The 24,443-nt window shown below is 41.6% G+C and overlaps 1 protein-coding gene across 1 annotated transcript; it reads right to left on the reverse strand.

Moving 5' to 3' along the window:
* Positions 1-7,982: 7,982 nt before the first annotated feature.
* Positions 7,983-24,163, reverse strand: plrg1 (pleiotropic regulator 1). The gene is made up of 15 exons (XM_060917107.1): positions 24,058-24,163; positions 19,818-19,924; positions 14,117-14,253; positions 12,693-12,746; positions 12,515-12,608; positions 12,334-12,424; positions 11,976-12,077; positions 11,548-11,640; positions 11,157-11,306; positions 10,878-10,979; positions 10,651-10,753; positions 10,029-10,137; positions 8,682-8,821; positions 8,345-8,538; positions 7,983-8,116 (listed from the first exon to the last, which is right to left on the reverse strand). Exons 1-15 carry the CDS (start codon positions 24,064-24,066, stop codon positions 8,057-8,059), a joined length of 1,545 nt encoding a protein of 514 aa, XP_060773090.1. The 5' UTR covers positions 24,067-24,163; the 3' UTR covers positions 7,983-8,056.
* Positions 24,164-24,443: the final 280 nt, after the last annotated feature.

Below are 24,443 nucleotides of genomic sequence, written 5' to 3' on the forward strand. Positions count from 1 at the left end.
TTTTATGTCACATATTAAATAATTCACAAAGGTCTTAATTTGAGCTTTTCAAAGGACAAAACTTTGAAAGTTCAACGTCAATCATGTATTTTCAAAGCTTACATTAATAAAGCCTGCACAATTAACTCTAATATTTTTCATTCTAGCATGTTACTGAATTGTTTTCCAGCTCCAAGTTGACTTTTAGTGCTCTAATTCCAGTACAAACCGAATAATCCACACATGATCAGAGAAACACCTTCCTTCTGCTCTGCTCTGCTCTGCTCTGGGATGGGATGGGAGTCGAATCTTTTATTCATGAGTCGAGTCTTCAGTTGTGGAGTTGATTCTATTCATTGAAAACGATTCAGTTTAAGTTCAATACAAACCTTATGAATGAAAAAGTTGTACATTTCTTCAGTTGTTACTATATGAGAAAAGGGACCATAAATAATATAAATTATGACTATTTTATTTTAAAATTTGTGCCTTTCAACCAAAAAACGTCACCTATTTTGTAATCCAGCTTGCGTTAGCTCTCCCAGTTAGCATCAGTGCTAACATCATGGTTAATCAATTAACCTGTCAAGTTCTCTTGTCACTAACATGACCTAGAAGTCATTTATAGCTGCTATTTATTTATTTATACATACATACATACTAATATTTGTAATATTAATAACGTATGTAATTATGTATGTAATAAATGTATGTATGTAATACTAATAACATACTAATAATACTAACATACTAATAAACACACACAGGAAGTAAATAGTAAATAGTATTATTAATTAATTGGAAAGGGGGGTAGGATTAAATAAGCTAATGCTTCTTCCTACTCCTTTTCAAACATGTTAAGTTAATATTGTTTCCATTGTTTTTAATTGAATTAAGTGTTTTTATTTGTTCTTTTGTTTTTGTTTTTTGTTTGTTTTTTCTCTTCTGTTTTGTAATACTTTGACATGTTTGAAATAAAGCATTCATTCATTCATTCATTCATTCATTCATTCATTCATATTTGACGAAAAAAAACCATGCAGAACCGACTCTTAGAGTCGACTCTGGAATAGAGTCCCAACAGCTTTTTTGCAATCAATTGCCGCGCGCATGCGCGACGCGTCCTTCATTTTCTCCTACAATGTAGTTACTCCAAAATCCCTGATGTTCATTTACAACAAAGCAGGAGCTCAAACAATTAAAAACAAAACTCTTTACAAAAAGAAAGATAACAAATGATAAAGCAATTATTATTATTATTATTATTATTATTACGTGTGCATAATATTTATTCAGCCGAGTGCATGAATTGTATGATGTCATAACCTCCCCCTAGTGGACAGTGATGGTACTACAGACGGACTGGATTCCAAATCTGCACTTCTCTGTGGAAAATCCTTAACCAGATATAATTCTTATCATCTAGAGGTGCAAATCTCATCTCATCTCATTATCTCTAGCCGCTTTATCCTTCTACAGGGTCGCAGGCAAGCTGGAGCCTATCCCAGCTGACTATGGGCGAAAGGCGGGGTACACCCTGGACAAGTCGCCAGGTCATCACAGGGCTGACACATAGACACAGACAACCATTCACACTCACATTCACACCTACGGTCAATTTAGAGTCACCAGTTAACCTAACCTGCATGTCTTTGGACTGTGGGGGAAACCGGAGCACCCGGAGGAAACCCACGCGGACACGGGGAGAACATGCAAACTCCACACAGAAAGGCCCTCGCCGGCCCCGGGGCTCGAACCCAGGACCTTCTTGCTGTGAGGCGACAGCGCTAACCACTACACCACCGTGCCGCCCAGAGGTGCAAATGTTGAGTGATATTTATTTAGTACATAATGACATTATCACACTCAGAATTTTGCAAATCTACATATTCAGTCCTCTTTCATACCTGTATTTCATTATATTCTCACTTAGTGTGTATGATTTATTCTGCTTTACTCCCTATCGACTCCATCCATCCTGTTATGACCTGGCGACTTGTCCAGGGTGTACCCCATCTTTCGCCCGTAGTCAGCTGGGATAGGCTCCAGCTTGCCTGTGACCCTGTAGAAGGATAAAGCAGCTAGAGATAATGAGATGAGACTCCATCCATCCATTATCTGTAGCCACTTATCCTGTTCTACAGGGTTGCAGGCGAGCTGGAGCCTATCCCAGCTGATTATGGGCGAGAGGCGGGGTACACCCTGGACAAGTCGCCAGGTCATCACAGGGCTGACACAGAGACAAACAACCATTCACACTCATTCACACCTACGGTCAATTTAGAGCCACCAGTTAACCTAACCTGCATGTCTTTGGACTGTGGGGGAAACCTATGCAGACACGGGGAGAACATGCAAACTCCACACAGAAAGGCCTTCATCGGCTGCTGTGAGACGACAGTGCTAACCACTACACCACTGTGCCGCCCCCTGTTGACTCCTGATTACTCAATATTTCTTTCTTTCATGGTTGGTCATGACAGTCTGCCAATTATAAACAGATGAAAACTTCAGATCTGATTTATACAAGCAGTGGACAGTGCTTCGTTTTGCTTTATTCTACAAAAATGCTGCATTCATGATAAAGAACTCAACCAATTCAATTTTAACGTCTGGCGAATTGAGATTTAATGGCCTTCCTGGGGGGGGGGGGGGGGGACAACTTGTGAATGCTGATGCAAGCAAAACTTATTTACAAAAGTAAGAGACATTTTGTTTCACATTCAAACCACATACAACAGTTCTGAGTGGCTCATTTTTATTTGTATTATTTCCATTTCCATCACTACTACTGATTAACAAATCAAATCAATAACAAAAGTGATTTTACAGCATGAGATGAAGAGCTTTCAATTCGACTTGTTACTGCAACATTCATTGGTGATGTTTATGGGGGAAAGAAATTGCAAGGTGTGATGTAAAAATAAAACATTAGAGAAAGATAAAATACAATTGACCACTTTAAAATCTTTTTCTCTTGAAAATCTCTGGCTTCCAGTTGACAGGGTGGGATTCCTCAGTCTGAAACACAATATAAAAATAATCAGCAGCACAATAAGCAGAGGTGGACGACAAGATTTTAGATAAATATGATCTGCATCTTAAATAGACTTTTAATAAAATATCTAACACCACAAGTTGACATGACAAAATGTTGACATAACAGTGTGACGTATGCACCCATCACCATGTTGGATGATATACAAATCCCAAATGCCGTCTCGTGCGAACAATTAACAGTTATTCAACGAACTCTAGTTGTACATGAGCTGATAGCTGACGAGGTGTGTCGCACCGAGTAGGCTATAAGCCATGTACGACAAGACTGAGAGGAATAATTGTTTTATTCTATCCACAATCACTGGATTTTGAGCAACCGAGCGTTTTTATTTTTTGTAAATCCAATAAATAAAAACTTTATACAAAACGTCTGACAAAATCATCTCCACTTGGAATGTAAACAAATCAGTGAAATGACAATAGCGATTTGTGAAAAATGCTATAATTATTGAAAATTTAAAAAATATGTTCTTACCATCAAATACTTTTATTCCATATTTTGTTGCTTTTTTTTTTAGTAATTTTTTGTTTTCGAGTAGAGTTTTTACTTCGTCCTTGGTTGGTTCAGCAACACGCTCTGCCATTTTGTTTTTAGCTACTCACAGTACATGAGCTGATTTCCTAGTAGTAGAGTAGCCAATCGGAGCATGCGATTGCTCATATCCAGTGAAATAATAACCGTGATGCATCTCCAACTTTCTCGAAATATTATGATTCTCTGGAGTCCTCTGGCAAGTCAAGATTCAGAGACAAAGTTGATATACAGAGGATTTGGCCTCATTATCAGTGACTGAATACCCTGATATTGTGAACTGTCTCATACTACCAAATAAAAAGTGCATAAGTAAACCAAAGCTCCCGGGTTACTGGAATGGCATCGCTAATATCTCAACTGGCAAAGTTGGCCCACATTGTTCTCCTTGTGTATCTAAACTCACTAAGGTTAGCGTTGCTTCTAATCTGGCTTTCTTGGCAGATCTTTCACTTCTCCTGTTGCTGCTTCATACTGCAAGATGAGTTTTCGTCTTGATCTTTATCATGTCCTAATTTGAGTGTTGATGCCCAATCTGGATTTTTTTTATTGTGTAGGTTTGCTGGTGCTCCTGCAAGTTGAGAAGCAGTGTTCACGCTAAAGCTCAAAAGTTCAATTTAATCAGTAATGAATTATATCTTACCAGATATAAAGTGGTCACCACACATGCGGGTGTAATTAGCTTTTGCATCAGTGTGTGGGACTTCAGACCAGAGTTGAGTGTGGTGATGGACTTGGGATAGGAACTGTTTTTGAATCTTATGCAGCATGCTTTGATTGGTCTGGAACATTTGTCTGTAATACTTACACTTCAAGGCGGCACGGTGGTGTAGTGGTTAGCGCTGTTGCCTCACAGCAAGAAGGTCCGGGTTCGAGCCCCATGGCCGGCGAGGGCCTTTCTGTGTGGAGTTTGCATGTTCTCCCCGTGTCCGCGTGGGTTTCCTCCGGGTGCTCCGGTTTCCCCCACAGTCCAAAGACATGCAGGTTAGGTTAACTGGTGGCTCTTAATTGACCGTAGGTGTGAATGTGAGTGTGCATGGTTGTCTGTGTCTATGTGTCAGCCCTGTGATGACCTGGCGACTTGTCCAGGGTGTACCCCGCCTTTCGCCCGTAGTCAGCTGGGATAGGCTCCAGCTTGCCTGCGACCCTGTAGAAGGATAAAGCGGCTAGAGATAATGAGATGAGATGAGACTTACACTTCATTCTGAAGTTACAGTGCCTTGAAAAAGTATTCATACCCCTTGAACTTTTTCACATTTTTCCACCTTGCAACCACGAACTCAAAAGTTTTTTTATTGAGATTTTATGTGATAGACCAACACAGAGTAGCACATAATTGTGAAGTGAAACGAAAATGATAAATGGTCTTCAAAATTTTAAACAAATAAAAATCTGAAAAATGTGATGTGCATTAGTATTCAGCCCCCCCATGTCAATACTTTGTAGAGCCACCTTTTGCTGCAATTACAGCTGCAAGTCTTTTGTGGTATGTCTCTACCAGCTTTGCACATCTAGACACTGAAATTTTTGCCCATTCTTCTTTGTAAAATAGCTCAAGCTCAGCTAGATTGGATGGACAGCGTTTGTGAACAGCAATTTTCAAGTCTTGCCACAGATGCTCAATGGGATTTAGGTCTGGACTTTGACTGGGTCATTCTAACACTTGAATATTCTTTGAGCTAAACCATTCCATTGTAGCTCTGGCTGTATGTTTAGGGTCATTGTCTTGCTGGAAGGTGAATCTCCTTCCCAGTCTCAAGTCTTTTGCAGCCTCCAACAGGTTTTCTTCCAAGATTGCCCTGTATTTAGCTCCATCCATCTTCCCATCAACTCTGGCCAGCTTCCCTGTCCCTGCTGAAGAAAAGCATCCCCATAGCACGATGCTGCCACCACCATGTTTCACAGTGGGGATGGTGTGTGCAGGGTGATGAGCAGTGTTAGTTTTCCACCACACATAGCGCTTTGCATTTAGGCCAAAAAGTTCAACTTTGGTCTCATCTGACCAAAGCACCTTCTTCCACATGTTTGCTGTGTCCCCTACATGGCTTCTGGCAAACTGCAAACAGGACTTCTTATGCCTGTCTTTCAACAATGGCTTTCTTCTTGCCACTCTTCCAAAAAGGCCAGATTTGTGGAGTGTACGACTTATAGTTGTCCCGTGCACAGATTCTCCCACCTGAGCTGTGGATTTCTGCAGCTCCTCCAGAGTGATCATGGGCCTCTTGGCTGCTTCTCTGACCAATGCTCTCCTTGCTCGCTCTGTCAGTTTAGGTGGACGGCCATGTCTTGGTAGGTTTGCAGTTGTGCCATACTTTTTCCATTTTTGAATGATGGATTGAACAGTGCTTCTTGAGATGTTCAGAGCTTGGGATATTTTTTTATAACCTAACTCTGCTTTAAACTTCTCTAGAACTTTATCCCTGACCTGTCTGGTGAGTTCTTTGGTCTTCATGATGCTGTTTGTTCTTCAGTGCTCTCTAACAAACCACTGAGGCCTTCACAGAACAAGTGTATTTATGCTGAGAGTAAATTACACACAGTAGGACTCTATTAACTAATTAGATGACTTCTGAAGGCAATTGATTGCACTGGATTGTATTTAGAGGTATCAGAGGACAGGGGGCTGAATACTAATGCACATCACATTTTTCAGATTTTTATTTGTTTAAAATTTTGAAGACCATTTATCATTTTCGTTTCACTTCACAATTATGTGCTACTCTGTGTTGGTCTATCACATAAAATCTCAATAAAAAAACTTTTGAGTGGGGGCGTCGTGGCTCAGGTGGTTAAGGCGCCATACCATGAATGCGGGCGACCCGGGTTCGATTCCGGCCCGAGGTCATTTCCCGATCCCTTCCCGTCTCTCTCTCTCCCGCTCATTTCCTGTCTCTACACTGTCCTATCCAATAAAGGTGCAAAAAGCCCAAAAAAATATCTTTAAAAAAAAAAAAAAAAAAACTTTTGAGTTCGTGGTTATAAGGTGGAAAAATGTGAAAAAGTTCAAGGGGTATGAATACTTTTTCAAGGCACTGTATATTCTATTACTGTTCTGAATTTTAAACCTGGCGAATAATTTGTTTCAGTTTTGCAGACCATCCAAAACTGTGAGCACTTCCTGTCCTGGAGTATTTCCAGACAAAGCACAGCAGCTCTCGTTTCCCTATTTCCAAATATCCATCCCAACCTGTAGTTATTTCTATAATAATTCCATGACAACAGCTCTCTGTGTGAGGAACTAAATCCTGTCCAAATAGTGCGTGTTTGGGCACAGACTCGGTTAAAACCAGAGCACTAACAAACCTGTGTATGAATGTAGGTTCAACAAGGGATAATACAAAATAAATGAAACGTAAATACACTCAAATTGTTGTTGAATAATCATTTTTAATCTATATTAACATACAATACTCTTCTATAGATTATCAGAAGGCATTTCCAGCGCACACTGCGTTCCTGTTCTCTCAACATGAGCTTAGCTAACTGAGTTAGCCTGCTGAGTGTTATAACTCACCAATACATGTTTTAGAAACTGCAAGAAAACACACTCAAATGTAAGAAATATCAAACCTCTGTCATGTTTGATGTCGTTCTCCTTCAACTCAGTAACTAAGTTAAAATCAAAGGAGAACACACTCCACACTCCAGAAGCATCTCAACATGCAACAGTAGAAGACCACACTGGGTTCCACTCCCACCAGCCAACAACAGGAATCTTAGAATTAACAAGTTCCTATTAAAGTGGCCGGTGAGTGTAGAATTACATAAACATTACAATTAATCTCTAATGTAGAATACTTTATGTTGAACGCTGTATTAAGTTCTTTAACAAGGTCCAAATCATGGTGACATTAAAGCTTCCGAATCATCTACACTTTTACCCTCAACAAGAAATGTAAATTATATTAATAAATACGCACCTTGAAAATGCCCCGCGCCTCAATCACTTGTATATTATGACCCCATTACTTACAGGCGCACGCTGAACACTAACACACATCTCCCCCTTCATTACAAAGTGAATTATGGGGAGTTTTCATCTCATCTACATTAAGGGACATTAGTGGTGTGCTGGATTTTTCCTTTCCACACTTTTATACTTGAAAATGATGTCATAGCTTGCGCACTATAGACCGAACATGGTGTGAATTCTGGACAGATTTTTTTCACAAGATCTCCAGCTACCTATTTTCTCCCATCATGCCACACTTTACTCTGCCAAAGTTAACAGCTGCATAAAATAGTCAGCCATTCATGTTCATGCTTCGAGCATGGCTGAGATTTTTCCCTTGTTAATGCTTCATGAGGAAAATAAAAAGTTTAAGGGAATGGGAAATAAAAAACACTAGGGGGAAAAGATATTCCTGAAATAAGCCAAGTAATGTACTTCTAAAAAAAAAAAAAAGACAAGCCCAGTACAACACTTTTTTTTTTTTATTTTTCACAATCAAGTTTGCGGCTACAAAGTTAAAAATACAATTGACTTTAGAATCGTTTTCTCTTCAGGATTTCTGGTTTCCAGCTGACCGGGTGGGTTTCCTCCGTCTGAAACGCAATATAAAAATAAACACCATAAGTTGACAAGACAAAATGTGGTGTTAATATTTAAAGCACATGTTTAAAATAGCCATTAAGGCTGGGAATGTTTTGGAATGTGATGATTGTATATATTTTATTTTGTTTGACACGGTCAGTAACTGGCTTGTATTAGTGATTTTTGTGTCATATATAAAACAATGTTTATAAGACTCAATAAATAAAGCGCTTCCTCACCGCTGTGTCATCTTCCTTGTACACTTTGATGGTTTTGTCCGCCTCGGCCGTGATTAAACGGCTCTCAGAGTGATCAAACACGCAGGAGAAAATCCCCGACTCGCTGTCCAAAGAGCCAGGCTGCACGGCTGCATGGATCCGCTGGAAATTGTACCCCGTCCTCCAGTCCCACAGGTGGATCGTACCGTTATCGGCTGAACGGGGAGGAAAAGGAGGGGAAAAAAATTTTTAAATGATGTTATAAAATGATTTTTCACTCCCGAGATGATCATGCATAACGCAATGTCTAGTTATAAGCCAAAGAGGGAAGGAGAGAGAATGAACGAATGAAGCGAACCTCCAGAAACCAGAACTCCATCAGAGTTCACTGTGAGTGTGTTAATAATGGCGTTGTGTCCCGACAGATTCTGGATGAAGTTCCCATCTGGAAATTTCCACTGCTTGATGTTGTCTGGGGATCCCGAGGCAAACGTGTATCTACATTAAACAGGAAGGAAAGGAGTTATAGCGCCTCAGACTAGAGGTCTGCACGGGACAGAATTTTCAGTCCCGCAAAGAATTATGATTTTCAGTCCCGCTCCCGCCCGCACCTGCCATATTTTGTCCCGCTCCCGCCCGCAAATCCCGCATGATGCAGACGTTCGCGTTATTTCTCACGAAAGTTCTTGTCATTGGCTTGGGGAATTAAACATGCTGAGCTTAGCTGAGCTCTCCACTGACCGATCCTTCATTTAGTGTAAGTTTATTGTTTAGACTCTGACATTCTGCTGACACATTCCAAGTTGAGCGCTGCATGCACTCATGATTGACAGCTCTCGCTTTGAATGACAGCTCTCGCTTTGCGCACTCGCACTCCCACTTCCGAGTCTGTGGCGTTATGATTCCAACCGCGATTTCATTCACTCTCATATGAAGTGCTGCGCAACCACAACCAGCTCCTCAGATTATACACTGTCTATTTCTAGCTTTAAATTGAACAATCTGTGCGATACACAGTCCTTTTTAATACTAGTTAATACTTTTTAATACTTTTTTTAAATACTTTTTAATACTTAGGACTAATACTCTTGACTTAACAACGGTAAATGTACCTCTTTTTAAAGCAGCACTTACTTCTGAAGCACTGTGAGCTTCACTAGAGGAGCTCTGCTCTTCTGCCATGATCGGAGATCTCAAACACGGAAGAGCGGAAAGGAATCGGAAACGTACGCGAGATTAGACCACATCCGGAAATTTAGGCATCTTAAAATGTTTTTATTAATGCCAAATAAAATATCCAGCACAAATTATATACGATAGACATAAATTAATAATTTATAAATTTTATTTTAAACACGTTTTTAGTTAGCGGGACTGCAGCTTATCACCTCTCCCGCCCGCGCCCACATTGTGCACTCCCCCTCCCGGCCGCGCCCACAATGAGCTTTCAAAATTTGTCCCACGCCGCACTGCTTTGTGTCGGGTCCCGCGGGAGTGCAGGGCTCTACCTCAGACACAAGCGGTCCAATAATAATAATAAAAAAATAGCAGCTGTGAATAATTCATTCACAATTGTTTTGCTGAGATAAATCTTTTCCACACAGTAGTAACTGCCAATATACAGATATTCTGATAATATCTGATAAACCGATAACATTATTACTGATATATCCAGGTTTTTCGGTCTCATTAACGTGATACTTACTGTCGCGGATGCAGCACCAGTGCTCGGACAGACTTCTTGTGATTGGTCAGCGTGGCTCTCGTCTTCCCAGCAATCAGATCCCACAGTCTGATTGTGGTGTCGTGGCTCCCTGGGACACCACGGCAACAAAAACAACCAGTTTAATGAGTATTTAAATAAATAAATGTAAGGGGGGACCACACACCCCTTAAAACGTCTAACAAACAAGACTTCACTTAGACGGGTTTAGCACAGCATGTTCTTGACTCTTTACACCACAGAGACGATACCAACCGACGTTTTGAACTATTAACCCACATTTTCACCACTTTAAGTGAAAGACTTACATATTTCTACTTTACCATTCAATTTCTCAGTATCTTTACACATAATTTATCCTTAAAAGCAGTCACAGAACAAGCTTAGCCATTTTCGTAACAGAACCAAAGCAGTGGCAACCCGTTATCTAACAGCCACAAGCATGATATTTGCAGAAAAATTACTACTGAATACTAGCGATATGCATGACGACAATGTCTCAATCATCATACAGCCCTGCTCTAAAGTCTACATTTGAATACAAACAGCCACGTCCTCGGATGAAAAGAGACGTATGTAAAACGAAAAAGTAGTACATGTTCACCTGTGATTATTTGAGGCTCGACACTCTGACACTTCACCGTGGCAACCGTGTTGGTGTGGCCAGTCAGAGTGTGGGCGTTAGCTTTGGTTCTAATGTCCCAAACCTACAAAACACACAAATGACACTATATTAATGTCCTGTTTTAAAATATGCTTTTCTTTACCTGTTAAGAGCTCATTTCACAATCACTCAATGACTACATGATGTTCAGTGTGTAGGAGACTCACTCTGGCTGTAGCATCACGACTGCACGTCACCAGGACGTCAATAGTGGGATGGAGGTCCAGGTCATAAACAGCGCTCAGGTGACCGTGGTAGTGACGGATAACCTGCAGAAACAGTTAATAAGAGGTCACCTTTTTTTCTTGATGCGGGAATGACATCTGCTCTGTACCTACTGTGTGTGTGTATTTTTATTTATATATATATATATATATATATATATATATATATATATATATATATAAAATGTGTGTATGTACGTACGTACGTATGTATATACACACCTTGTTGTACTCCAGATCCCAGCACTTGACCTGTTTGTCCTCTCCACAGGAGAACAGATATGGGCTGCGTGAGCTCACAGCCACCCCTCTTACTGTACTGATGTGACCTGTTAGTGAGAGCTTCAGCTTCCCACTCGCCAGATCCCAGATCTACACACACACACACAGCATTATCCATCCTTCCCTGTTCAAACACCTTCAATGCTTAAGAAGCCCAACATAACACACCTCCAAAATCTTGCGTTACTTGATGCAGGAAAATATGATAACCACGTAACATCCCAAAGACACATTCTAAACATTCACTTAGTCTCTTCAAGGTACAAGTATAGATTTTTTAATAAATTCAAAACCCACAGTGCTTTTTTTAATCATGATTCATAATCCATACCTTTATGGTCCTGTCTGCAGATCCAGTAACAAACCACTGGTTTCCAGGCTCCACTGCTAAACACCTGACCCAGCCCAGATGGCCACTGATCACCTGCAACACACACACACACCAAATGTCTACACAACATCCTGCATTAACCCATAAAGATTAAAGAGGAAATTTTAAGTGAATTTTGTCACAGACATTCGTATTAGTGTTCTACACGGGGACAAAGTGTGCACTATTTAGGCCACCTAAATAACAGAATATACTCCCAGTATAATACAATTCACATTAATGTTTGCTCCTTTTCTTGAAGGCACAGACTCAAAATCTGCAAAGAACATACTTTACTTCTACTTTGTTGAGCAGTTTAAAAATCATAAAAGATGCAAGTTTTAGATTGTCATCCACTCAAAGCTCTCCCGCCCTCTCCCTCCCTTTACCCGGTAGAGTTTCCATGGTGGGTGCCACTGCGGTTTGGGCATTGTTGGAGCTTTTCGAGGAATCAGCGTTGAATTCTTTGTCCCTCCCCCTTCCATTAATGCCTGCACACAAACAAAGAAATCAAATTCCTGGAGCATCATCGTGAAGAATCCCAAGTATTATTTTCTATTTATTTTGCCCATGTGTGCATCTTAATAATTTATAAATAAATTATTTTTTTAAAAAAGTGCACGCACACACACGTTGCATACACACACACACGCACATTTATTTACATAAAGTATGGTTTCACCCGTCTCTACAGTGTGTGTGTATAAAAATGAATGGATGACATGGAAATGAATGCGATCTGCTCACCAGTGTGTGTTGTGGTGGTTGGGATCGCTCTGCTGCCCCGGCGTGTCTGTGGATATCTCCAACGCTTGCTGCAGTTCGAGCCATGTCCTGCCTGCAACATGCAATACACACACACACGCACAATAGTAAGAAAAAGCAGGTTTTCCACCCATGGGAAGTTTCTAGAAGTCTGTGTGTGTACCTTGCTTGAGACGGAGGCAGAGCCAGCGCCATGGAGTGAACTGCGGCTTCGCTGGGCATCTTCTGCAGCTGAGTGTCAGTGGTGAGGGCAACTCCTGAACATCATAAGCACACTGTTCAGTTAATGAAGGAGATTACACTGTAAGGCTTAGCCACTAGACTCAGAGTTAAGAACACACCTGGGGCAGATGGGTATGGGTGTGTTCCTGTGATGAGATACTCTGGATCAGTCTCTGGGGGGAAATGACATGACACCCACAGTAAGACTCTTTGTAACATTCCTGTGTTTTACAGTAGACATGCTGCGCCAGCAGTGACAGCACAGTGGGCAGAAATGCACTGCTGCATATTGATTTTTAACCCAACACAGACTTTACAAACAGGACAGCAGATTTAAAAAGACTGAAGCAAAAACAATCCAGTGCTGAACTATAACGAGCCCAACAGGACAAAAAAAAAAAAAAAAGTTAATTAGCACAATTATGCTAATTAACTGAAGAACTTCCCATCTCTGTCACGGGCCTTTACAGCAGTTACGTCGTGCTGTGTTTGTGAGAAGCAGGTAAAAAGATTAGCACCACTGAGCTCTATATAAAATCTGGAGAACTCGTAGCCTATTCCCTGCTGTAGAGACGGATGAAGCCATCTGGCCGCCATCTTACCACTCATATCGCATGTGTTTGGGCTTAAGTGTTAAACCATCGTATCCGATCAAACTTGCCCCAAGTAAAGTCTCTCCTAACCCCCCCCCTTTATTTTCTCAACTTTACCCCCATTACTTACATATCTTTATAGCACTGTCCTTCACTTTCCCCCCCAGTCCAGTCTCTGATCTTTTTTTTTTTTTTTTTGGAACGGCACTTTTACTACTATAATAATTTCAATGGAGATTTATTTCTCTCTTATATAGTGTAACTTTCTCTTTCATATAGTTCTTCTTCCTTTATCTATCCATCTATTTATTATTATTACCACCACCACAACGGCTGTACAATACTTCCTTTCTGTTTAGGACAGTTGTTGAAACAGGATTATTTCCTCATATTTGCCATTTTCACTTCATTCTCATAGTCATGTCCTAACAGTGTTTATTGGTCACATAATTCACTGTCTCAATATTCATGCAGCTTGCAACCAATAAATACTGTTAAGACGTGACTAAGAATGAAATGAAAATAGCAAGTAACATGAGAAAATAATTCTGTTTCAACAACTGTCTAAAATAGAAAGAAAAGTATTGTACAGCTGAAATAACCTCCACTGAAACAATTATAGGAGTAAAAGAACCGTTCAGAAAAAATGATCAGACACTGGACTGGAAAAAGGAATAATTTAAAAAAAAAAAAAAAAAAAAAAAAAAAAAAAAAAATAAAACACACAACAGTGAAGGGGAGCACTAAAAAGATGAGGAGATTTAAAAAAAAAAAGTCAAGAAATACTTTTCTTGGGGCAGGTTTGATCGGATACGACAGTTTAACGCCCAAGCCAAATACACACGATGCGAGTGGTAAGATGGTGGCCAGATGGCTTCACTCATCTCTACAGCGGGAAATAGGCTATGAGCTCTCCAGATTTTATATAGAGCTCAGCGATTAGCACTCACCGGCTGACGTGTAGCCCAATGTGCTGTATGGATCCATGGCGTTTGGAGGCACTTTGCTTTTCCCTTCTTTGAGGACTGGCATGTGCAACACTGGGCCGTACTCCGCTCTCAGCTTAGCGGCCATCTTCAGCTTATGGCTGCGAAACAGCAACACATAATACACACACGGTCAGCGTTACCCATGGGTTCTGAAAAATATTCTCCACTTTTTTTTTTCCTTGAAAAGTCAAAGTCATCTTCACTTGGTCTGTATTTTTTCTTAGTTACTGACTTACCAAAGTGGACTTAATACAGGTTTATTCTAACCAAACTGGCACAATTCAAATATTTATACAGGCGCCTCTATTACAACACACAAAATTTGGGCTCCACTCCAGGCTCCAATAAGAAAGACTTGATTCTAATAAGAAGGCTAAAATAAACCTCTTTCGTTCGAGCTTACTGAAGGTTATTTTAGCATTCGCCCCTTTCCCAAATCCCAGCATGCACTGCGCGCTGGGAACTTCCGGTGGCTAGGCTCACATTGCTAATAACATGACAAAAACAAATATTGGGCTATATAATAATTTTCGGGCGTCACGGTGGTGTAGTGGTTAGTAAGGTATTAGGCAGAGACCCGTCCACCCGTAAATTTGACGGGTGATTGCCGATTTCAACGGGCAAGTATACACACAGACGGATACTGAAACGGACGATAATGCCGAAAATTTTCGCACATGAATACTCCCACATGTCATCCGATAAATCCAGTTATGTTCCGCCCACACACGGACTGGCCATCGGGAGTAGCGGGAGTTTTCCCGGTGGGCCGGTGGTTCAGTGTGGGCCGGTGGAGAAAAAAAAAAAAAAAAAAAAAAAAACAGTTGCGCGCTGGCCTTTAATATGATAAGCAATGTTAACAGTTTCTTTAACAAACTGTTAACATTGCTTATTACAGTTGCGCGCTGGCCTTTAATATGATAAGCAATGTTAACAGTTTGTTAAAGAAACTGTTAACATTGCTTATCATATTAAAGGCCAGCGCGCAACTGTTTTTTTTTTTTTTCTCCGCTGGCCCACACTGAACCACCAGCCCACCGGGAAAACTCCCGCTACTCCCGATGGCCAGTCCGTGTGTGGTTCCGCCGTCATTTACAAATCGTAAGAAACACAGTTTAATACGAAAAATACTGAAAACTTGAAATGAAAAATCAGAATATTTCATCGTTTCCGCCATTTTGGCCCGCACTGAATCTTGTAACATGCGGACTGAATAAATCGCGAATTCTGATTGGTCGAAAATTGCCAAACACCCTGCGTTGTAGTTTCCTCTTTCTTGGCGGGAGAACCGCATTTTTTTTTGCTGACTCACTCTTCTGGATCAAGATGAATCCCAACAAACGCCCCAAATTGAATGTGACAAAAACTGATTCGTTTTTCCACAAAAAGACAGAAAAGGTATGTGTGATACATTGATTAACAAGGGGGGTTCATTGGGGTATGGTAAAAGAATACTGTTGGTTTTTTTTTTTATTAAATACTGTAACTAGATCAAAAGATTATATACAATTCATTGTTGTTTATTTTCTTTTCACTTTTGTTACCAAATCAAACACCATACATACATCTGATACATTCAGGAGTGAAACTGAAAAAAATACAAAGTAAAAATATGCAATATTTCTGATCAAAAATTACACGCCATTTCACCCTGAAAATGTCCTAGAATGCAGGAAATGAAGTCTAAATTTCAAAAATTTTCTGGGGGGGCATGCCCCCAGACCCCCCTAGAGGGACTTCGCGCCTGCAGCGCTCGTCTTCGCACCTGCGGCGCTTATCAGGATTATATAAAATATTATTTTTGACTGGTAAATTTCTTTTTCTGCCTAATACCCTAGTGGTTAGCGCTGTCACCTCACAGCAAGAAGGTCCGGGTTCGAGCCCCGTGGCCGGCGAGGGCCTTTCTGTGTGGAGTTTGCATGTTCTCCCCGTGTCCGCGTGGGTTTCCTCCGGGTGCTCCGGTTTCCCCCACAGTCCAAAGACATGCAGGTTAGGTTAACTGGTGACTCTAAATTGACCGTAGGTGTGAATGTGAGTGTGAATGGTTGTCTGTGTCTATGTGTCAGCCCTGTGATGACCTGGCGACTTGTCCAGGGTGTACCCCGCCTTTCGCCCGTAGTCAGCTGGGATAGGCTCCAGCTTGCCTGCGACCCTGTAGAACAGGATAAAGCGGCTACAGATAATGAGATGAGATAATCATTTTCGATGTTCGAATATCGGATGCAAACTGAAATGTGATCTTATTAGATTGCCTTTATTTGTCTAGTTACTGGAGCCATGGTATTTTTCGTCAGCACAGAAGCTTCTTCATTCTTATATTATCGCATTGTCCTTGGCTCTGACTAACTGCACTGCCACTGCATTCTGTGGTGCTCACTATTATAGTCCAACTGCACCAGCAGGCATCAAGTGAGAAATAAATCCTATGATGTAGATTTTATTAAACATTTAATGCTTAACCTAGGTTTGCCTTTGACATGGCATGCTTGAGGCTGAGCAACAATCCTCTTAGCCACTAGCTGCTTGTACAATTGACTCCAATTTAACGCCTTTTACCGCTTCTGCTTTCCAGTGCAACCAGGAACATTCTGCATTTATCCCAGTGATCCACGGTGGTGAATAAAATACTTGGAAAGTAATTACTGATGATTCACTTCATGAACTGAAGAGATCTCATCCATTTGTATGGGTGTAAAGCAGACCGGAATTCAGACATTTATTCTTGGATACCATTACACCCGTCACCCCACCGACATCAGATGTTTATCAGTCTGCTGGTCTGACGTAGAAATGTTCAAAGAAATTTCATCAGTGACATTGACTGAACAGACGGGTGAAAGCTGGACTGTCAGTCAGTGAGTGGAGTCGGCAGAATGCAGTGGCAATGCAGCCAGTCAGAGCCAAAGACAACGCGATAATACAAGAACGACCGATTAAAAGCTTCTGTGCTGATGAAAAATACCATGGAAGCAGTAACTAGACAAAATAAAGGCAATCACATTTCAGTTTGCATCCGATATTTGAACACTGTAACTGATTATATAGCCCAATACTCCTTTCTGTACCCTTATCAGCAACATGAGCCTGGCCACTAGAAGTTCCCAGTGCACAATGCATGCTGGGATTTGGGAAGGGGGCAAATGGAATTATTCAAAAGCAGTATTAGGACTCCCTTGACCTTTGACTCCAACACAAAACTTGATTTAAACTGAACAGAGCTGAAAAGAATCTTGGAACAACCAGCAGTGACGGAATCCGAATGTCCTGTCGATTTACAAACCGCACACAGAATGACACCACATTTTTCATCATGCGTTCGGCACGTGAGCTCAACACGCTACGCCCCCTGAAACATAGCTCCCTACAGTTGCTTGCCAGCTGACAGCACTTTCACTTTGGCGTGTTTTTATACCAACCCCTGTATTACTGACACTGTCTGATGTGCTCGGGGACGGTAGGGGCTCTGAGTGTGCCTCCCCCGTGGCTGTTTCACTCCTTAAATCATCCTTAGTGCTTGAAGAAGACTGCCCAAAAAACTTCACCAGCTTAGACTGCGCCACTGTTTGGTTCACACAGAGATAATTATACCACCACCGCCACACCAGGCCAATTAAGACACACTGCGATTGGTCAAAACCTTCACGTGCATTTGGTCTTCTTTTTCGAGGTTTTACGGCAGCCGGTATCCTTATGCCGCTTTTCCACTACAAACGCGGCTGAGTCGGGCTGAGCCGTGCCGTGCTGTGCTGAGTTGGGCTGAGTGGGGCTGTTGGAGTTGCATTTCGACTACAACCACGCTGAACTGTGCTGGCTGGAAGTGGGTGGACACATTGGGTGGAGTTAGCGAAAGTGGGTGGACGTCACGTGATGTCGTTAAGCGGCGCAAACAGTGACATCAGTGAGCTTTTAAGCGGTAGTCTCACGACCCGGATAATAAACAATAAACATGGAGGACATGGAGTCGTTAGTGTTGCTGGTCTTGGTGCTGTGGCTTGTTGTCACCGACAACGCCAACAGATACTGGCAAGAGCGTATAGATGAGGCGAGGCGCATAAGGCTTCAGAAATTCTCGTAATTCTTCTTCTTCCGGGTTTACGGTGTTTACAGATCCCAGCGTGCTCGCGGGGCGTGTGTGGGCATGTGAGTACACTCCTCCTCACCAATCAGTGCACAGGGGAGTGTCTCCTCACGCCCCTAGCCCCACTCGGCTCGGTTTGGCTCGCTTCAGCCCCACTCCAAAACCGTGCGAGTTTTGGGTGCTGGGTAGGGCTGAAGCGAGCTGAGTCGTGCTGTTATGAGGTAGTCGAAACGCGAGCCGTGTCGGGCTGAAGTGAGCTGAAAAAGGGTAGTGGAAAAGGGCCATAACAGTTGCATTGCTGCCACCTTCTGGCTCAGTCCATAATTACATCACTAAATCCTATTTATTGGCCCGGTGTCTTTCAGAAATTTAAAAAGCCAACATTTCCCCCTTCCACTTGACCCAACTTCTAAAATACTATTAACTGATATTTCTTCCAAACCTATTTCTCTGAGCTCTAAATACAGTACTTCTCTTTCTCGGATATACTTCCTGCACGAAATAAGAACAAGTTATCACACACACATACACTCAAGCACACAGTGAAATTCCTCCTCTGCATTTAACCCATCTAAAGCAGTGAACACACGTGCACACACACAAGTGAGCAATAAGCAGCTATGTGACAGCACCTGGGGAGCAGCTGGGGGTTCGGTGCTTTGCTCAAGGGCACTTCAGCCCAACCTTCAGGCCCAGGCTGACCCATGTTAACCTAAGCACAGTTTAAGCTCCAGATTTAGAGCAAAAGCACACAGACACCGGGAGAACATGCAAACTCCACATAGAAAGCCCCCCTGTCGGCCACTGGGCTCAAACCCAGAACCTTCTTGCTGTGAGGCGACAGTGCTAACTACTGCACCAAGCAGTCGATCCATAGGCACTCCAAGCATAGTCGATCTTGATGGTTTCCCAAAATGTAAAGTGTACTATTGAGGAGATATACATGACCAATTCTCATTCTAGAAATAAAGACTTGCTCCTTTCTTTTCCAAACTCCTCTTCTGCAGATATTTACTGAATCAATCACTCTACTAGTTAATGAAAATAAATGCCTCCCTTTACTTTCCTGTTCCCAGGGCTGTTGCCATTTCACATTAATTCCCTTCCTTCCACACAATACATTTGCCCCCAGTCTTGGAAAGGTTTATACTGACATCTGTATTTTTCTCTTTTAGCTGCTTTTTTGGCCAACTTATCAATCTTTTCATTTGTTGGAATACCTGTGTGTGCTAGGACCCACATCAATGATATCTCAACACAGCCCTGATTGCCAAAAGAGCATCCTAAGCAAGGTCTTGCCGACTCCTAGATGAACCCGCCCCAATACTATTAATAGCTGACAGTCACTGCACACCAACATTTTGATTTTCAAACTGCTCGGTCCACTGTATTGCTATCTGTATAGCATAAAGTTCAACTGTAAATACATTCAGAAAATCTGAAATTCTCCTGTGCGTTTCTACATTTGTCCAAGCAGTCAGCTGATTAGTAATACTGACTCGTATATACTGTATATGAATTCTCCAAGTCTGTTATTTGGCAAGATAAATATTACTTTATACACATCATTGTATTGTATCCCACCTCTCCTCGTCCAAAGAGACCTGTTTGGCGTGATCAGACACAAACATGTCATGGCTGCGCTTCAGAGACCTGAACACCAGCGTGTGCACCGAGTGCTTCTGCACCTCCTGAATGAGAGGAAAAAAAATTAGACCGACAGGATGAGTTTTCCAGATTTATACAGTTCTGTGTAAAAGTCTTAAGCGCATGCAAAGAAATGCTGTCAAGCAAAGAGACCTTTAAAGATGATGAAATTAAACATTTCTTTTTCGTAAAGTAATAAACTAAACACAAAATCAACATCTGATGCGACAACCATTTGTTGTGCATTTTTTTTTTTTTTTAATTAGTAGTCTCAAGTAAACTTTGTGAAGTTTTATGAGAATTTGCTGGAACGTTTATTGAGCACATTAAAGAATCTGACTCAGGTCTTCTGGAGATTCTGACTGCTGCACTTGCTTCTTTTTTTATGCTGGAAAAGTAATGTTTGGAAACGTAAAATGTTTTTGTACTGACTCAGTAATGCAGAAGTCATAAAATAAACCTCTATACCAAGATTTGTACTTAGGGAAAAAAAAAAGGTACACCTAAGAGTTTTGCACAGTACTGTATGTATTGAGGTATTTCACCTGACGTCACAGGTCACGTGACGCCCCAGTGTCCGCCATTTTGAAGGTCAAGCTAGCTAATGTCAACAACATAGTAGCTAGTATGTTACTGTAGCAATGTTTACGTTCAGTCATTTGGATGACTGTTAAAACCTTTCAGTCTCAAGTTTTTCCTTTACTGTATTTACTGGTTTACTGTAATTATGATCCAGCAGCTATTTACACCGGATCCAGTGTAAATAGCTGCCGGAGCGCGCCCCGGCTTGCTCCCCCTCAAATTAAGCAGCGCGCTCCGGCTTGCTCCCGGAGTGCTCTGGCTGAGGTTCCGGAGCGCGCTCCGGCTTGCTGCCCCTCAAATTAAGCAGCGCGCTCCGGCTTGCTCCCGGAGCGCGCTGCTTAATTTGAGGGGGAGCAAGCCGGAGCGCGCTCCGGCAGCTATTTACACTGGATCCGGTGTAAATAGCTGCCGGATCATAATTACAGTAAACTACTAAATACAGTAAAGGAAAAACTTGAGACTGAAAGGTTTTAACAGTCATCCAAATGACCGAACGTAAACATTGCTACAGTAACATATTAGCTACTATGTTGTTGACATTAGCTAGTGCTAACAGCTAGCTGCTAGTACACTGCTACAACACAGACACCGACCCTAATAATACAGTTCTTGGTCATTGCCTGGTAACAGCAAATTTATAACGGGCCATGTCTCAACAGACTAAGAAGTTATTTCAATGACATTTAATAACATTTTGTTTATCCTGAGGACCGAAAGTAAATGAAAATGTGAACAAACCTTAGCTGTAATCAGATGGCGACCACCGGCTCCAGGGACGACCCGCTGATGTAGGCATGTTACCCAGCCTGACACAAAATATTTGTAGGCATCCAAACTCTTATACGCTTTCAGATCAATACCTGTGTATGGCGATGGGTTTTTAACGACATAGGTATACAGATCATGTGGGCCGAAGTCAGGTAAAGACGAGGGCTTCGTGTACTTCCGTACGTCAGTGAACAATCCTGGTGGAAGCAGGTAAACGTTGTTCTCTAAGCCTGCTAACCTCAATTTTTGCAAATACCTCTCCCTCTGCTCGCCCTGTAAATGCCCTACGTCGCTGGATAGTGAAGGTGTTTTCTGCATCTCGCTCCTTTTTCTTTTATGTTTTTCGTTTGTCGCCTTCCTCGCATTCAAACTGAGGTGGTGTTTACATTAGACCGTATCCGTCTCGTTTTCGTCGCGGATGCACTGTCCGTGCACATTAAAACGCCGGGAAACGACTCCACAGGCGGAACAACTTGAATCCGCCAGGGCCCATGTATTCAACCCAGTTCGTATCTGATCCGGTGCTGTGTAAACATTGAGGAATGAGGAAACGCAGTGCTGAGCTCTAGCTGACGTCGTCATTGGACAACGTCACTGTGACATCCACCTTCCTGATTCGCTGGCATTGGTCATGTGACGCGACTGCTGAAAAACGATGCGGACTACAGGAAACGACACACAGCGGCTCAGTCCCGAATCACTGCTCGTGCGCTTCACTCGCGTGCTCTGTGAGCTGCGCAGGGCCGGAGTGCGCACCCTCCAGAGGGCACTCGCTGTTCAGGGCGGAGTGATTTGGAGCGCAGGAGGAAGCGCTGAGCCGCACTGAGGTTTATTTACACATTTCAACTTATTTACCTCCTTCAGGCGCTTAAACTCAGTGAGAACATGAACATCACAGCCAGGTGTGTTTATCTGCTGGAGAAGGTGTTCGCTTGCCATCCTTCCACTTGCAAGTGGTGAGTGACTTGCGCATGCCCGATATGCACTGGGATCATGTGACGTGCCGTCTAATTAGTCATGTGATTAGCGTATCCGTGTATTGGCGTTGCTGTGTGCACGTGAATCGTGTATTGGCGTTGCTGTGTGCAGGCGAATCGTTTTAAAAACGTTAATCTGATGATCCGCTGATACGGTCTAATGTAAACACCACCTAATTCGAGCCGTGACGTCCAAAATGGCAGCCTAACGATGCATCACATGACTTGGTCACGTGGGTGAAAAACCTCAATATGACGTGGATTGCATTCTACTACTGGAAGATCCAAGATTGCTTTGTCGTCATTGTGTAAGACACACAACGAAATTCAGCCCACAAAAGGGTCCTCAGATGATATAGACATAACAGACTAGAGCTCTACATAAGATTCAAAATTTATAAAAATGTACAAAACAACATTTACATAACTCAACATATGCTTGAGGAAAGTCAAACTGAGCACTTGTGAAGGATATTGCACTTGGGAAGAAGTAAACAGATGAATAACCATAATATAAATATTGCACAAAATGTGGGTAGATTGGCGTGTTATTTGCGTTTGTCTCTCTTCAGAGCAGAGTTGAGTATGGCGATAGATTTGGGATAGAAATCGTTTTTGAATCTTGTATCTGAATTAGAATCCCTTTGTCGTCATTGTGCACAGTACAACAAAATTGAAGTGCTTCATTTGATAAAAAAAAAAAAAATACGAATACTTTATTGTCCACAATGTGGAAATTTGTCTTCAGTTTCACCAGAAACATTCAAACAATTAAACATTAAAATCACAATACACAAATCAAGCACTCAAGCACTACATTTTGTAAAAACAAAAGAAAAGAAAACCAAGTTATTAAAAAAAATACATTAGCACTCAAGAGTGTTTAAAAGAATGAAATAGCTGAAAAGTAATCATCTATAATAAATAAATAAATCAGACCAATAATTATTGCAATTTTTAAAACGTATCTTCATGAGTTACCAAAAATAATTACCAAAAATTATTCATAAACGAGACAGACATAACATTTATAAGACAAACCAATCAGAAAAAAATATATTTAAAAAAAAAAAGTTATTGCACTGTTTTCTTACTGCACTTAATGTATGAGGAGGCGAGCCATGTGTTCGCAGCACTCACAGCTCTGATGGTCCAGGGAAAAACTGTTTTTGAGTCTGTTTGTTTTGCTCAAAAACAGTTTCTTTCCCTGGACCATCAGAACTGTGAATGCTGCGAACAAAACATCTTGATCTGAAACATATGTCTGTAATACACTTCATCGTGAAGTTATATTCTTATATTATTGTTGTTCTGAATTTTAAACCTGGCGAATAATTTGTTTCAGTTTTGCAGGCCATCCAAAACTGTGAGCACTTCCTGTCCTGTCCAGTCTTGCAGTATTTCCACACAAAACCCAGCAGCTCTCTTTTTCCCTACACGACTTTGTGAAATCCATCCCAACCTGTAGTTATTTCTATAATAATTCCATGACAACAGCTCTCTGTGTGAGGAACTAAATCCTGTCCAAATAGTGCGTGTTTGGGCACAGACTCGGTTAAAACCAGAGCACTAACAAACCTGTGTATGAATGTAGGTTCAACAAGGGATAATACAAAATAAATGACACGCAAATACACTCAAATTGTTGTCGAATAATCATTTTTAATCTATATTAACATACAATACTCTTCTATAGATTATCAGAAGGCATTTCCAGCGCACACTGCGTTCCTGTTCTCTCAACATGAGCTTAGCTATCTGAGTTAGCCTGAGAGCTATAACTCACTAACTCACGAAGATACGTTTTTAAAAATGTAAGAAAACACACTCAAATGTAAGAAATATCAAACCTCTGTCATGTTTGATGTCGTTCTCCTTCTTCAACTCAGTAACTTGAAGCTGAAATCAAAAGGGAACACACCGCGCGAAGAAAACACAATACTCCGGAAGTGATTGTATTCTACTTCCGGCATGCGCTCGTCATTTCTTCGTATGACACCGCTGAACTCTGTATAAAATCATGGCAACGTGGTAAACAACACTGAGTCCTGAGTGAAGCCATCTGGCCGCCATCTTACCACTCACATCATGTGTATTTGGTTTGTGTGTTAAACGGTCGTATCCGCTCAAATAGGCCATTTGCAGGAATTGGTCACGTGTCAATTTTCCCCATAGCAACAAGCCCGTGATGGGCAGGCTAACTTGACATTCCTTGACAACCATAAGAGTTTGACTG

This window comes from Neoarius graeffei, chromosome 3 (assembly GCF_027579695.1).
Source record: "Neoarius graeffei isolate fNeoGra1 chromosome 3, fNeoGra1.pri, whole genome shotgun sequence".
Taxonomy (NCBI): Eukaryota; Metazoa; Chordata; class Actinopteri; order Siluriformes; family Ariidae; genus Neoarius; species Neoarius graeffei.